The sequence below is a fragment of the Halictus rubicundus genome, unplaced genomic scaffold (genome assembly GCF_050948215.1).
Source record: "Halictus rubicundus isolate RS-2024b unplaced genomic scaffold, iyHalRubi1_principal scaffold0049, whole genome shotgun sequence".
Classification (NCBI taxonomy): domain Eukaryota; kingdom Metazoa; phylum Arthropoda; class Insecta; order Hymenoptera; family Halictidae; genus Halictus; species Halictus rubicundus.
Window position 1 is genome coordinate 387576 of NW_027488590.1, and position 13836 is coordinate 401411.

The 13836-nt window shown below is 37.3% G+C and overlaps 2 protein-coding genes across 2 annotated transcripts; both read right to left on the reverse strand.

Moving 5' to 3' along the window:
• Positions 1-847: 847 nt before the first annotated feature.
• LOC143363485 (uncharacterized) lies at positions 848-7149 on the reverse strand. The gene is made up of 4 exons (XM_076804061.1): positions 7014-7149; positions 6508-6713; positions 3152-3437; positions 848-1130 (listed from the first exon to the last, which is right to left on the reverse strand). Exons 1-4 carry the CDS (start codon positions 7147-7149, stop codon positions 850-852), a joined length of 909 nt encoding a protein of 302 aa, XP_076660176.1. The 3' UTR covers positions 848-849.
• On the reverse strand, positions 4637-5647 carry LOC143363470 (uncharacterized). The gene is made up of 2 exons (XM_076804044.1): positions 5291-5647; positions 4637-4864 (listed from the first exon to the last, which is right to left on the reverse strand). The coding sequence occupies exons 1-2, from the start codon at positions 5645-5647 to the stop codon at positions 4637-4639; spliced, it is 585 nt and encodes a 194-aa protein (XP_076660159.1).
• Positions 7150-13836: the final 6687 nt, after the last annotated feature.

The following is a 13836-nucleotide window of genomic DNA, read 5'->3' on the forward strand; positions in this document are numbered from 1 at the left end:
GCTCGGAATTATTTCTTCGGAGCAGTTAATGTACAGTCGAAAATAACTCTGCACGACAACGCTAGTTAAATATCTGTTATTTAAATGAGTGTTTAAAAACAATGGATTCCTTGATTCTCTAGAATAGTGCTGGGCACGTTTGGGGCCCCTCGAACGCTTGCTTCCCCCATCAATCGGTCCTCCGTGCAGCGCACGCTTTCGTCGCGTTCGCTGGTGTCTCGCGTTTTCGTTGCCCCACGGTAACGGCGCTCACTGGAAGGGGATAGTGGGCGGGCTATGGTGGGGACGATTTTGCCTGAATTGAAGCAAACGTGCCCGGCACTGGTCTAGAAGGAGTATTTCTCTTCCCGAGAAGATTCAGTCGGAAAGACGATTGAAAAAAATTGTTCTTGCGATCAACACGAACGATGAACTTTATCGAACGACCTTTCGCTATACGCTGAAGCACGCGCGTGCACACGTTATATCGTTATAATAGAACGAGTATTACTCTATTTTTAACATACATATATCTTGCGTTTCATCTATATCCGCCGGGTTACTTTTCACATTGTTGCCTAGATCAAGCATACTTGTTCGGACTACAAGAAGTGTAAAGTTTTACATCTCCGTATTCTCCTCGGTCTCTTCGTCAACTTTCGGCAACATGTAAACACTAGGAATCGACGGCACGTGATCCTCGAGCTTCAGAATCGGCTTGCAGTCTCTAGTGACGTCTACCTGATTGAAACAGTCCTTTAAGATATTGATTTCGTTCTCGTGGGCGAACAGACTGGTAGGTGGATCTGTTCCGCATATGTCGTTCTCGTCGTTGCCGTTCCTGTGGCACAGGTTGCCAGACGGAAATTGTCACGAGGTCAACGCGAAAGGATCCGTTGACAGCTCGTCCACACTTGGACTGGCTTTGATCGGCTCCGGTTTTTCCACCTGATGGCTGAGCCTATGGACGATCTCATCATGGAGGATGTTGAAGCACATCGCGGTGATTGCGATCCCAGACATTATGTAGCAGGAGCAAAACCAAATGGTTACGTTCCTCGACTCGTAAAGATTCTGACGGGGGTAGGAACCGGGAACCATATCGCCGAACCCAATCGTGCTCATGCTCATGAAGCAGAAGTAGCTTGCATCTGCGATCAAATAAGAAACAAGACGGTTAAATGCACAATATAACCCTTTCATTGCTGGCGTAATCTTAAATGAAAATCTATCGGTTCTTCAATCCAAGTGCCTTCCGATTCTAGATTTAAGGGGGTATTTTGGTTTTGAACTTTCGAAGAATCCATTTTCTTTAATCCTTAACATTAGGATTACGAAGCGTTAAAATGGGATACTTTACAATACTTTATAAAAATAGCAAGAATTTATCTATTAAATTTTGAGCCATTATTACAATAATATATGCCCAAAGAAATAAGTTTGTTGAACAAATTCTCATAGATGCATCGGTACAATCTCAATAATTGTACATTATTAATATTACAACTGAATATATTAAAAATACAATTCAATTCAATTCTATCGAATATTCATTTCAGATAAATCGTCTAAATGCACAAATGTTTATATCATTAAGGGCGAAGGTCGACTTCTCAGAGTCGACTTTTCAGAGTCTTTTTCAGAGTCAGCAGGTCGGTAACTGCTGTATAATTTCCGTTCACAGTCTTCAGACACAGACTTAAGATCCGTTTTGGTTTGATCCGACGGGTCGTTGTCACATGTTTTGCTCTGCATTATCGATATTATGAATTCTGACGCCAGAAACGTGTTTCAAGTTTTTGGCTTTATTTCGCAGAGAATCAAGACAAAAAATAGCTCAATTTGTTTCTGGAGATATTTTCTAGCGTGCGCTACTCTCGATTTCATCCAGAAAACTAATCCAATGGCATAAAAATGCTTGGATTGCACGGCATGTACATTGTGCGGTTTTTGGTCTACTTCTAATATTTATATTGCCAAATATCTGCATAGTTTCGTCCGTTCATGACCAGAGCGTTAGATTGAACACTCCTCTTTAGAGTGAGCCCTTCCCCAGTGAAAAATATTCTCATATAAGGACGAAAAGTTGAGACACGTAAAATCATGTTCCGCCTAATTTTGTCGGTAACGTAGTCACTCTACCTCATTGTGAATTACGGAGTCTTGGCTCTTAATAGTTACACATTAAATAATGATATTAAACGCGGAGAAATATTACAAAAATCAAAATTGAAAATTCCTCCTTTTTGTAAATAATCAAGATTTTCAATTTATTTTGATTCGGACTTAGTCACATTTATGTGTACTGATTAAATATAATTCATCATTTTTTGGTTTTCAACCAACAGAAGCAAAAGGACCAGAATCATGGCAACGCTCAACAAATATTTTCTAAAACATACTTCATAAAAATGTATATAACTCGTCATTTTTATTGTTTTTGATTAAAAAAAAAAAACAATTTATGTACTTCAAATACCCATAAATGTGTGCGCAAAATCGTAATGTAAAAAGTATAATAGTTCTGCTGAAAAAATTTCTTCCAAAAATAAGTTAATTTTGGGATTTTTCTAAAAAAGTTTGGCCTCATTTTCTAGAAACATTTTACAGGTATCAAAATCTCAATTTTGGAAAAATTGGACTCTTTTTGTTACTGATTTTCAACACACAATATTGCTATTAAAATAAAGGACCACAGTGTAATGTCCCTATAAATATATGGGAGAGAAAAATTTTCCCACGATAGTATGACATGATCGTTGAGACATTACTAATGTAATGACAAAACTTTATTGGTTTTACTTATTTTTTCATGAGATTTTCACCACTATATTTGTGACATTTTTCTGAACATAAAGAGGCCAAACTTAATACGATTTGGATCATATTTATTTGTTTAATTGACGATGTAGCATAAGCTCGATTATCCGAACCGATGCTATCTGAATTCTTTATCGTCCGCATTCAATCAGTAAATCAGTAAATATTTCATCAGGTAATCGTTTTTAATTGGAATATACTAATCTCTATGAAAATTAGAAATTCACTTCCGTGGTAGGTAAGGCACGTTAAATAATTTTTGACATTTTCTGATGCATATCGTTGACTATATATCCCTTTTGAGGCAATGCGTTTCGTTCGGGAAAAATCGGGATTCTCTTTTGCAACGTACCCACAAAGGACCAGTCGTCCAACTTGTGCAGAGTAAAAGCGCCTGCCACAATGTAGCACAGTATTGCACCGAGACAAATGCTGATTGGTGCGAGTATAGTAACGTTTGGCCTGTCACCGGAGCCAAGACTCGACACTTCGTCCTTTGGGCTGGCCTTAATTTCCACTGTGCTCGTGAACGTTGACGCATTTGCGCGGACATAAAAGGGCTCCTGTAACTGCAATTGCTGTTGCTGCTGAGCCAGTTCTTCCTGCTGCCTTTTCTTCCTCATTCGCCTCTCCTTCTCCTGGGCCCATGTCAATTTAAAAGCAATTTTAAGATCGATCTACCAAGAAAGTGCCTTCACTTTCCCGCACTGTTTTGCAATATTCCTTTCCAAATTTATCTTATCAAGATCAACATGGGAAGATAAACTTTGTGTACACGGATTTGCAAATAAAAAAATACACAAATTATTCGAGGATTACATACATCTAGAGACGCCAAAGGAAGGGTTATACTTGAGAATTGTTTCGTGAAATTTCGCTCAAACAAATTCTTCTATGCTTCTATTATTATCATTATTCAGTTTTTCAATGTGGAAAATATTTTCATTTACGATAAACATTAATGCAATGAAAAAACGAAGAAATAATTTTTCATTAAAGTTACGTTAGCACAAAATTTTCGAGTTTGAGGTCATTTCAAGGTCATAGTATAAAACACTGTTGAATTCATCTCGACGTCAGCAACAATTCTATTATGTCCAAAACATGTGGTGCCATTTAAAAAAGTCAAGGTGACCTTTACTTTTTTACGTAAAGAGTATTTTTTTAGATTTAAGAATATGCGGACGTGTAACTCGCCAAGTATTGACAAACTTTTGTCTAAAACCATTTTTTAATTGCACTATCGGAAATGCCTAAAAAATGGTGACATAACTTAACGGGGGGACCCTGTATATATGTATATTGATCAAAATAATATATGTATGAATATGATGTAGGTGCCTTTTTAACATTACGTAAATAATAAGTGTTGTATTTCATGTATTTTAAAATATTTAATCTCTCATTTGCTCTACTTATCAGTTATTGTTCCTCTGAGAAATATAACTCCACTTTCCTGCTGTACCACAGTTTACATTCACTCTGTATAATAGTGAAGATATTCATATTTTACCGTGCAAGAGAAATGTATCGCTTTTCGGTCTCATGAGGATTGAACATCATACATCTTTTCATGCATCAGTACCTAGAGTCAGTCAAAAAAGTCTCCGTACACCGTACAAGAATTTATTTAATGTTGCACAATTTTAAAGGAAATGGTAATAAATAAATAATTCTTGCGTTATTATGTTCACTAAACATAACATTTATTAACAGTGCAACAAAAGCTATATTACATTTATTTGTTAACAAATAAACAAAGGAAAAAGTAAAACTCAACGAAAACGAGGTCAAAAAAGTCTCTGTACATGTAACACTATTATTCATAATTTGTTAATTAGTGATCAGTTGGACCGCCTTTTAATTTTATAATTTCTTGCATCCTCTTTGGCATTGTTTGAACTAATTTTTGTATTGTACTTGGCTGAATATTTTCCCATTCCAACAATATATTAGATTTTAGGTCTTCCTTGTTTTTTATTGTGTATTTTTTCAAATTTCTTTTTATTTCTCCCCACAAATGTTCGATTGCATTAATGTCGGGAGATTGTGGAGGTGTATGCAGCTGTTTCGGGACATTGTATAATACCCATTCCTTTACTTTCTTAGCCATGTGCTTAGGGTCGTTATCCTGCTGGAAGATAAACGACTCTTCAAGATGTAATTTTCTGGCACTGTTTTTTAAATTTTCTTTCAAAATGTTCAAATATTTATGCTGATCCATTATACCGTCAATAAAGACTAAATTTCCCACCCCTGCTACACTCATACACCCCCACACCATCACGCTGGCGCCTCCTTATTTAAACGATGGGAGTTTTTTGAGTTTCATCTGTTCATTTGGTTTTCTCCACACTTTAACATTTCCCTCCAAAGTAAAAATAGTGAATTTACATTCATCACTAAATATAACATTATTCGAAAAGCTTTGATCCTTATTAACGTGTGCCTTCGCAAATTCAAAACGTTTTCTTTTATTAACTTTACTTACGAACGGTGTTCTCCTGGCTGTACGACTATTGTATCCAGCTTTTCTCATAACATTTCGAATAGTTTCAGGCACTACTTTTATATTATAGTCATTTTCTATCATACTGGCCAATATTGGTGCACTCGTTTGTGGATCACAACGAATTGTTCGTAGGATTGCACGTTTATGATTAGTATCTAATTTTTGTGGTCGACCTGTACGTTGTAAACTTTGAATAGATTTAGTTTTTGCGTATTTCTCAAGAATATATTGTACCGAAGAATGTGTCCTTTTTACTATTTGACCTATTTTTCTAATGGATAATGAATCTTCTCTTAATTTTATAATTAAATCTCTGGTCGCAAGTGGTACTTCCATTTCGGAGAAATTTTTTCGCGAAAACGTCTTTTATTCTTGCTAACAGTCAAGCAACTAAATTATACTTGACCATAGAGTGTTTCCTTGAGAGTTATTTGTAAACATTCAGCTGAACCGTTAACAAAGGAAATAAATTTACACGCTCACAGTCTCTGTACGGAGACTTTTTTGACCTCATTTTTGTTATGCTCGTCATTTTAGTTCGTTTATTTGTTAACAAATCCATGTAACATCTTTTTGTTTGCACTAATAATTAATGTTATATTTCTGAATATAACAACGAAAGAATTATTTATTTATTACCATTTCCTTTAAAATTATGCAACTTTAAATAAATTCTTGTACGGTGTACGGAGACTTTTTTGACTGACTGTATATACATATGCCTAAGGAATTTACGTGTGCAAGACTCTCCACTATTTTCTTTTTTTTCACGATCGTGTTGAATTCCTCTAAAATTAATAGGTTATCACATTGTTTTACTAAAACTTCCAATAATTTCTAATAATCTTTAAATTGTAATATATTCATTTATAAACAGCAAATATATTTCCTTGTCCTTTCGTTCCTGTACGAGTGCAGAGTTCATGCAAAATCTGTATCTATTTGGGATACAAATGACTTCCACCTATCAAGACATTGTTAATTGGAAGAGAGCAACAAAGCAAAGAGCAATATATGTATTGTATATGTATGAAAAGTAAAAAATCTTTAATCAATGCTCGTTTGAATTCGAATAATATGGAACTTCCAGAGTTTAGATTCGGGACAATGTAATAGTTAATTGTACCTGTACTATAGATGTGTTTCATTTGACATTTTACGAGAAATATTCTATCAATTAATGTTTCTTCGCTCACCTCCATTCTTCTTTCATCGTAGCAACAATAGCCGCAATTCGAACAAAGGCAGCAGCAAAGAGCACGTGTAAAGACACCTCTGGCACATCTGGATAACAGACCTCCGGCGCTCGATAGGTAAACCACAGTCAACGGGATCCCGAGGCTGGCGTAACCCATGGTCGCGATTTTACCCCACGTGGATTTCGGCGTTATGCTACCGCAACCTGGAGAAAGATCATTAAGTATTTAGATAGGGTAAGTATTGCCGAAATTACGTTAGGTTTCCCAAGTAAGTACACACTGAATGGAAAGTGTGTTTTTATTCAAGTGAAGCTTGAGTAGCTTCCAAAGTGAAACTTTTTAAGTTTTCAATGAACTTCATCAGTTTATTAAAGAGTCGAAACGCCTTTCACGTCTTTAACCCTTAAAATATCAATTATCTGGTAGCCTTTCAAGCGTTGAATTTTTTAAAAGAGATACTTCAGGTCTAAATTCTTAAAGCGTTTTTTTCAGTTTCAAAGTACAGCGGTACCAGAAGGCATAATTGAACAGTAAATTTCCAATTTTCGATAAGTTGTCGATATTTAAACTATTATATTTTCGTAAAAAGAAATCGTATAACAATAAACCGTGGATAATGCTGACGCTTTCATAACCCATCAATCATTTTTTTCAGATGTGGTGCATGATGTAGTGGGTGGAAAACTGAAGACACGGTTTTTCTCGAAAATATTATAAATTGAAACTTAGTAAAGTGTAAACTATACAGATTGAAAAGTTCATGCACGTTTTTATACAGGGTGTCTTACATAACTCGAGCATCTAAAATATCTCGCTTGTTTTTTATGATAGAAAAAAATGTCAACGGAAAACATTAGTTGGTTCAGGGGGACAAATATTACGATAAGCAACAAAATGTGTTCAAGGTTATATTTTTTGAGATTTCAAGATCATCGAAGTTTTTTTTCAATGGAATGATATATTTTTAGTATCGCTATATGATATCCGAGGTCACGACGAATCCAACGACCTGTAATATTATGACCTTCACGTGACGTCGAGTACGCAAAATTCATAAAAGTAGGACACTTGACCTAAATAGTGAAACAACGATGACATGTCCCCTAGGGTTTCACGAAATGTTCTTGAACTTTGACTATTGACTGTAAACACGCTTACAATAAATTGTAAACACTGATACAAATTCTTCTCCTTATGATGACTGATATCAGTACGTTTAAGAAATTCTTCGGGATTTATTTGATTGTGAAAGATAACGTTACTTCTCTGAAACGATAGTGTACAGTGATGCAGAAAAGATAGAGATGATTTTAGTTTATGGGTGAGGCTAAAAGTAACTCAGTACAATCATCTCAACTGTACGCAGAAAAATACCCTGAGAGAAATCATCGTCCTCGACAAAGTTTTGACCGCATAGGTCAATTGTTTTGTAGAAAAGGGAGTGTTAAATCACTAAACAGAAGACGAGCAAAGCCTGAAACTGGAGAAGATGCCGAAACTTTTGTATTGGCTACAGTCAATATTGATCCTACTACAAGTTGTCGAAAAATTGGACGTTCTTAGGCATTTGCAAAGCAAGTGTGTCCCGAATATTGCAACGTCATTTTCATCCATACCATATTTCCTTACATCAGGAGCTTGGTGGCAATGACTTTGAGAATCGTGTTGCTTTTTGTACATGGACATTGCAGCAAATACAAAGAAATGAACATTTCTTTTATGACGTTCTCTTTACTGACGAAGCTACTTTTTCTAACCATGGACAACTGAATACACATAATATGCATTATTGGTGCATTGAAAACCCGAAATGACTTCGACAAGTTGTACACCAGCGTCTATGGAGTGTAAATGTGTGGTGTAGAATCGTTGGTGATAACAAACTCAAGGTCACGCGGAGGTGATAATATTACAGGTCGTTGAATTCGTCTTGACCTTGGCTATCATATAGCGATAATAAAAATATATCATTCCATTTAAAAAAACATCGATGACCTTGAAATCTCAGAAAATATAACCTTCAACAGTTTTTTTTGCCTACTATAATATTTGCCCCTCTGAACCAACTAATGTTTTCCTCTGCAATTTTTTCTGTCATAAAAAACAAGCGAGATACTTTAGATGTTCGAGTTAGGTGAGACATCCTGTATATGAATTTATAAAAAAACTTTTCAATACTTTTATTCTACTGCGTTCTTGGTCACGCGTTTTTGGTCTAATAATGACAATGATATTTATGACCAAAAATGCAAATTAAATATACTATCAGAATCTGATTTGATTTTGAGGGATCAATGAACATGGAAGGAACAACGGGAGGAAAGTGGAGGGAAGAGAATGACAAAACCGTTAGATAAAAAGTAATTATCTTTAATATATAAAAATAAATTGTAAGAAATGAGTGATAATAAATTAACAACAAATATTAATTACAAAAAGTTACTTATCACTGAAACAACGATCATTATTACAGTGTTACGTATGGAGACGTTCTCCACGTTTATTTCGATTAGAATTTCTAATCTCTTTTCTGAGAACGAAAAGCGTCCCAACAGGCCCCTTTTATTAACGAAAGATACTGTATGCCTTCTTTATACCAAAATCTCTAGACACTCCCTTCTGGCATCCGTTAATCAATATTCTGATAGGAAATAGCCCGGATAACCTTCATTAACCCCTTTCAACGAAAATCTAACTGAGGCCTGCTTTTCATTAGAAACGACAAAAAATGTGACTGTGACCCTACGTGACATTAAATCTTAAACAGAGTACCCCTTTCATTTTCAAGGTATATAAACCCGTTCATTTTCATCCTCTTCGGTTAGTCGAGAAGCGGTTCAGTCAAGATTCAGACGCGGTTCAGTACTCGTGCAGTCACGTCGCGTCAAGTCTAGTGAGATCGGGTTAAAGTCCCTTTCGAATCAATTCATAACCTTATAGATTCCGTTAGTTCGGTATATATTCTATTTGGCATTCAACAATCGCCATCTAACCCCGCATTGCCAGTGCGTCAACACCGTGCAACATAGGTAAACAATTCCTCTAATTGTACATTTATTATATTCATTCGCGACACAAACAACAACACTTGTAGTAATTTCAATTCAGAATAAATTGTCTTGTTTGTTAACTCGCGTACCCTTAATTATTGCCTAAAATCCTAATATAATAATTGAACGTTCCCACACGATACAATCTAACCGCTCGGATTGTATCAATTAAATTATTATATAGAAGTTACGAGGCTTACTAATACTTAAATTCGATTCAACGAAGATTTCTCCAACCTAGTGGCTCCTCGATTTCGCATTGAGTGCGTCCACGAAATTATACCATCCTAGGCGGATCCCCGATTTCGCATTGGGTTCTTCCGCATCCTAGCAGCTCCCTGATTTCGCATCAGGTGCGTCCGCGCTCTTATACAACCTCCTTTCGTATCGGGTTCGCCGCGTGTTCCCTAGTGACTCCTCGATTTCGCATCGGGTGCGTGCACGAAGTTTCATCCTCCTAGTAGCTCCTCGATTTCGCATCGGGTGCGTCTGCGTTTGACACCAACCTCCCAGAGGTTCCCTGATTTCGCATCAGGTGCGTCCTCGACGTCAACTATCCTAGCGGCTCCTCGATTTCGCATCGGGTGCGTCCGCGTACCTAACTAACAATTGAAACCATATTCCCGGGGTAAAAATCCCCTCGCCGGCCTCTCGCGCTGCTCATAGCCCTGGCTCGTAACAACAGTGATTTCAAGAAGCGATTATCATTTCTTTTATTGACCAGTGAGACAATCCAAATGCATAACTAGGCAACGCCTTCAAATGGAGTGCCGTTAGTCCCTCTTATTATTATCTATCGTTAATTTATTATTATTTATTTATTATAGTTTATTTTTATATATTTTCTTCACTTCTCTTCTTTCGTTTTTCCGTTTTTGTTGCAATTTTGCGACAGTGGTCCAGTGAACGAAAACTTTGTTTATTTAACGTAAAAAAATTATTATTAAATTTTTTATTTAAAAAATTAATTCTAATTAACTATTTCAGATTTTCTCAGAAATTTTTCAGAAATTCTGAAAGTTGATTTTTAAACTTACATTGCACCCAAGGGTCTCAAAGTTAGATCAGTGTTACACCTTTTTTTTTTTTTTTTTTTATCGTGAGGAAATGTTTTATACATACCCCGACTCCCTGGGGGAAGCCGGGGTTATGTGGGATTCTCTCCGGGGGGCGAAGCCCCCGGAGACTACCCACTAAAACCTCACGCCCACCTAAGCTACACGGGAGGTGCCTGGATCACGCGAGTACTCAACAGGACACCCCCCAGCTATCATCATACCCCGGGGGAGGGGTTAACCTCCCCCACTGCCTACGCTATAAGACCCCGGGCGGAGGGACCCGCCCGGTGTCCCCATCCCTGGAGCCTTCGGATTGAGCTTCCCGAGCCCCAGCTCGGTCCACCCACAGCTCCCGGAGTCTTCATGCCCCGCTCGGGGCCAGATCAGTATTACACCTTGCCAAAATGATTAGTGTCACATCGATGTCTCTTAAAGGATTTTTTGTATTCCTGCATAAATGAAAAATGAGCGCAACGCAACGTGGCTTCCGGTTAGTCTATATTACTTACTGTTAAACAACATTTGTGAAAAATTTATTTTGCCAGTTAATAGTTTAAGCTATTTGTAATAACCCATATAACTTATAGACCCCTAAGTATTCAATTATAGGCGGAGTAATTACATAACTATTGCTCTGAAAACTGATGAATTCCCAGAAGACAAAAGGTTATTTCCCAGGCGTGTATCTCCGAAAAAAATTGTACTATTAGGCTATTCAAAAACAATTTTTTTTCATAAAAATCAAAAATTTGTCTGTGCGGCGCATTGTAGCCGGTTTAGAAAAAAATATACATATGTATATATAAATGACATTTAACATTTCGCGAAAATGAAAATGCGACGGAAGGAGGCCCTTACGAGGGAGGAGGGACGGAATCAGAAAAAGGAGAGTGGCGAATCGATTGGTCTGACGCCGCTTAAGATAATGGATCGCCTATTGGAATTGCTCTGGACCGTGCATGATAGCGGTTTCGAGTCCATTGCCAATGGAATTGCACTCGCGAAAACCTCGCGGAACTGCACGGAAGCCTATTCGTCAATGTCGTTCCGCCTTATCGTTCACAACGGTGTGACTCTTTTCGTATCCGTTATCTGTTACCATTTGTTAGAACCTACGGCAGATTGTCAGCTCGAGTTTTATTAGTCGAAGAGCAATAATGTGTAGAGCAAAAATGAAACTAGAAATCCGTAAATAGTTCGATTCACGAATGCTTCTTAGGGGAAGTCTTATTACAATGCCCCTCTCCCTGATGCTGAATTCTATTAGGTGTGTATTCAAGAACGCATTAACATACGTTTAAATTATAATTGTGTTTATTAAGTATTTAGTAAACACAGAATAGGGAATAAATTTTTAAGTACCACTTAAGAAAGGTACGTTTGTTTAAAGATGTACAGTGAATTCAAAAAGTATTTGGTCACAAATACAACACATATAATAGTCCCTAAACCAGAGCTGATCAATGTCTGCACGTACGGGCAGCGGTTTTCTTGCCCCGAGGACAGTGTCGCCAGAAGAGGGGAAGGAGCACAAGTTGAGGGGAAAAACTTACCCTCTCTCTGCTCGTACCGGAGTATGCACGACAGAGACAGTGACCGGGCAGCGACGGAAGTGTGGGGAATAGCGCGGTAGAAGGGGAAATTAGAGTGCGAGAACAAGTCTTGATCTGGCGACTCTGCTTGGGCACATACACAGAACGGCACGGCGGACGCGAAGCCACGCCTCTGCGGGCAAGGCTGCATGCATTTGTCACACGCTTTGTCACAGCTACGTGGCCAGCTACGGCTAAGCTGCCGACTCCGCTAATTGTAAGTCACATGTCCGTAGCTTTGCCCGTTGCTGTACCCACTGGCATCGGCGTGCCCACTTGCCCGCTAATACACTCCTCGTCGAAAAGATAGCCCAGGTGTGCTATCTTTAATTTCTCAATGACGCATGTAAAATTTTTCGTCTGTAACGTACAATATCAAAACAATATTATGAGCTCAGAATATGCGGCTTGCTGGAAATAAATCACAATGTCGTAGATGTTTGTATACAACAAAGAAAAACTGTTCCATACTAAGGTCGAAATGATAGCACACTCTGTTAATATGTTTAGAAATGCTCAGTATTTCATGATCTATCAACGAGTAAAGATTACAGTACAATATTATATAAATTTGTAAGTATGGGACGCGGAAAAAAATTAAACGAGTCTGAAAAAAAGCAAATTCTTGAACTAAAACAGCAACAGTTATCAGTAGCGAAAATATCGAAAGTAATAAAAAGAAGCCGTAAAGTAATACACAATTGCTTAAAAAAATGTTGAAGATTATGGCAAAAAGAAAAGTACTGGTCGGCCGTCATCGAGCAATTATGCGTGTAGCTTCCAACTCGCAGTTAACAACGAAGCAAATAATGGAAAATCTAGTGTTAGTGCCAGTGTTTCGAGTGTTCGTCGAGTTCTACTATCCTGCAAAAATATTAAGAGGCTAAAATTAAAAAAGAAACCTCCGTTAACAACGAAACACAAAGCAGAACGTTTACGCTTTGCAAAAGAAAGAGTGCATTGGGAAAAAAATGGAAAAGAGTACTATTTTCGGACGAAAAAAAATTTAACCTGGATGGTCCTGATGGGTTCGAATATTATTTTCATGACATAAGAAAAGGGACAATGTCAGCAATCCGACGACAAATGGGAGGAGGCAGCGTAATGGTTTGGGCCGGCATCGGTTATTTCGGCACGACAAGTATCAAGTTCATCAATGGGAGAATGAATAGTGTCCAATACATAAATTTAATCAAAGAACAAATAAATAATCATGCAGAATGCATCTCTGGACCTGATTACATCTTTCAACAAGATAATGCATCTGTACACACATCAAGATTGGTCCAATCATATTTTAATGAAAATAATATATCTGTTTTGCCGTGGCCTGCACGCTCCCCGGACCTTAATATTATTGAAAATTGCTGGGCAGAACTTGTTCGCGGCGTATACGCGAATGGAAAGCAGTATCAACACGTACAAGAATTAAAAAATGCAATTGTACGCGAATGTCAAAAATACATCCAAAAACTATATAAATCGATACCAAATCGTACAATAGAAGTAATAGAAAATAAAGGAGGATGTACCCATTATTAAATAAGTATATACGTTTGATAAGTAATTATTGTTAGTTAAAATTTATATTCATTATTATTTTCTTATTGTACATGTGCTATCATT

Bases quoted from the DNA above. Each gene is read 5' to 3' on its own strand.
- LOC143363470 (XM_076804044.1), bottom strand. From the start codon at position 5,647: ATGGAAGTACCACTTGCGACCAGAGATTTAATTATAAAATTAAGAGAA. The intron at 4,865-5,290 runs GTAAGTAAAGTT...GTCCCGAAACAG, and splicing joins CAGCCAGGAGAACACCGTTC to CTGCATACACCTCCACAATC.
- LOC143363485 (XM_076804061.1), bottom strand. From the start codon at position 7,149: ATGGGTTATGAAAGCGTCAGCATTATCCACGGTTTATTGTTATACGAT. The intron at 6,714-7,013 runs GTACTTTGAAAC...ATCTTTCTCCAG, and splicing joins TTATGCCTTCTGGTACCGCT to GTTGCGGTAGCATAACGCCG. The intron at 1,131-3,151 runs GTACGTTGCAAA...ATTTGATCGCAG, and splicing joins GGACGACTGGTCCTTTGTGG to ATGCAAGCTACTTCTGCTTC.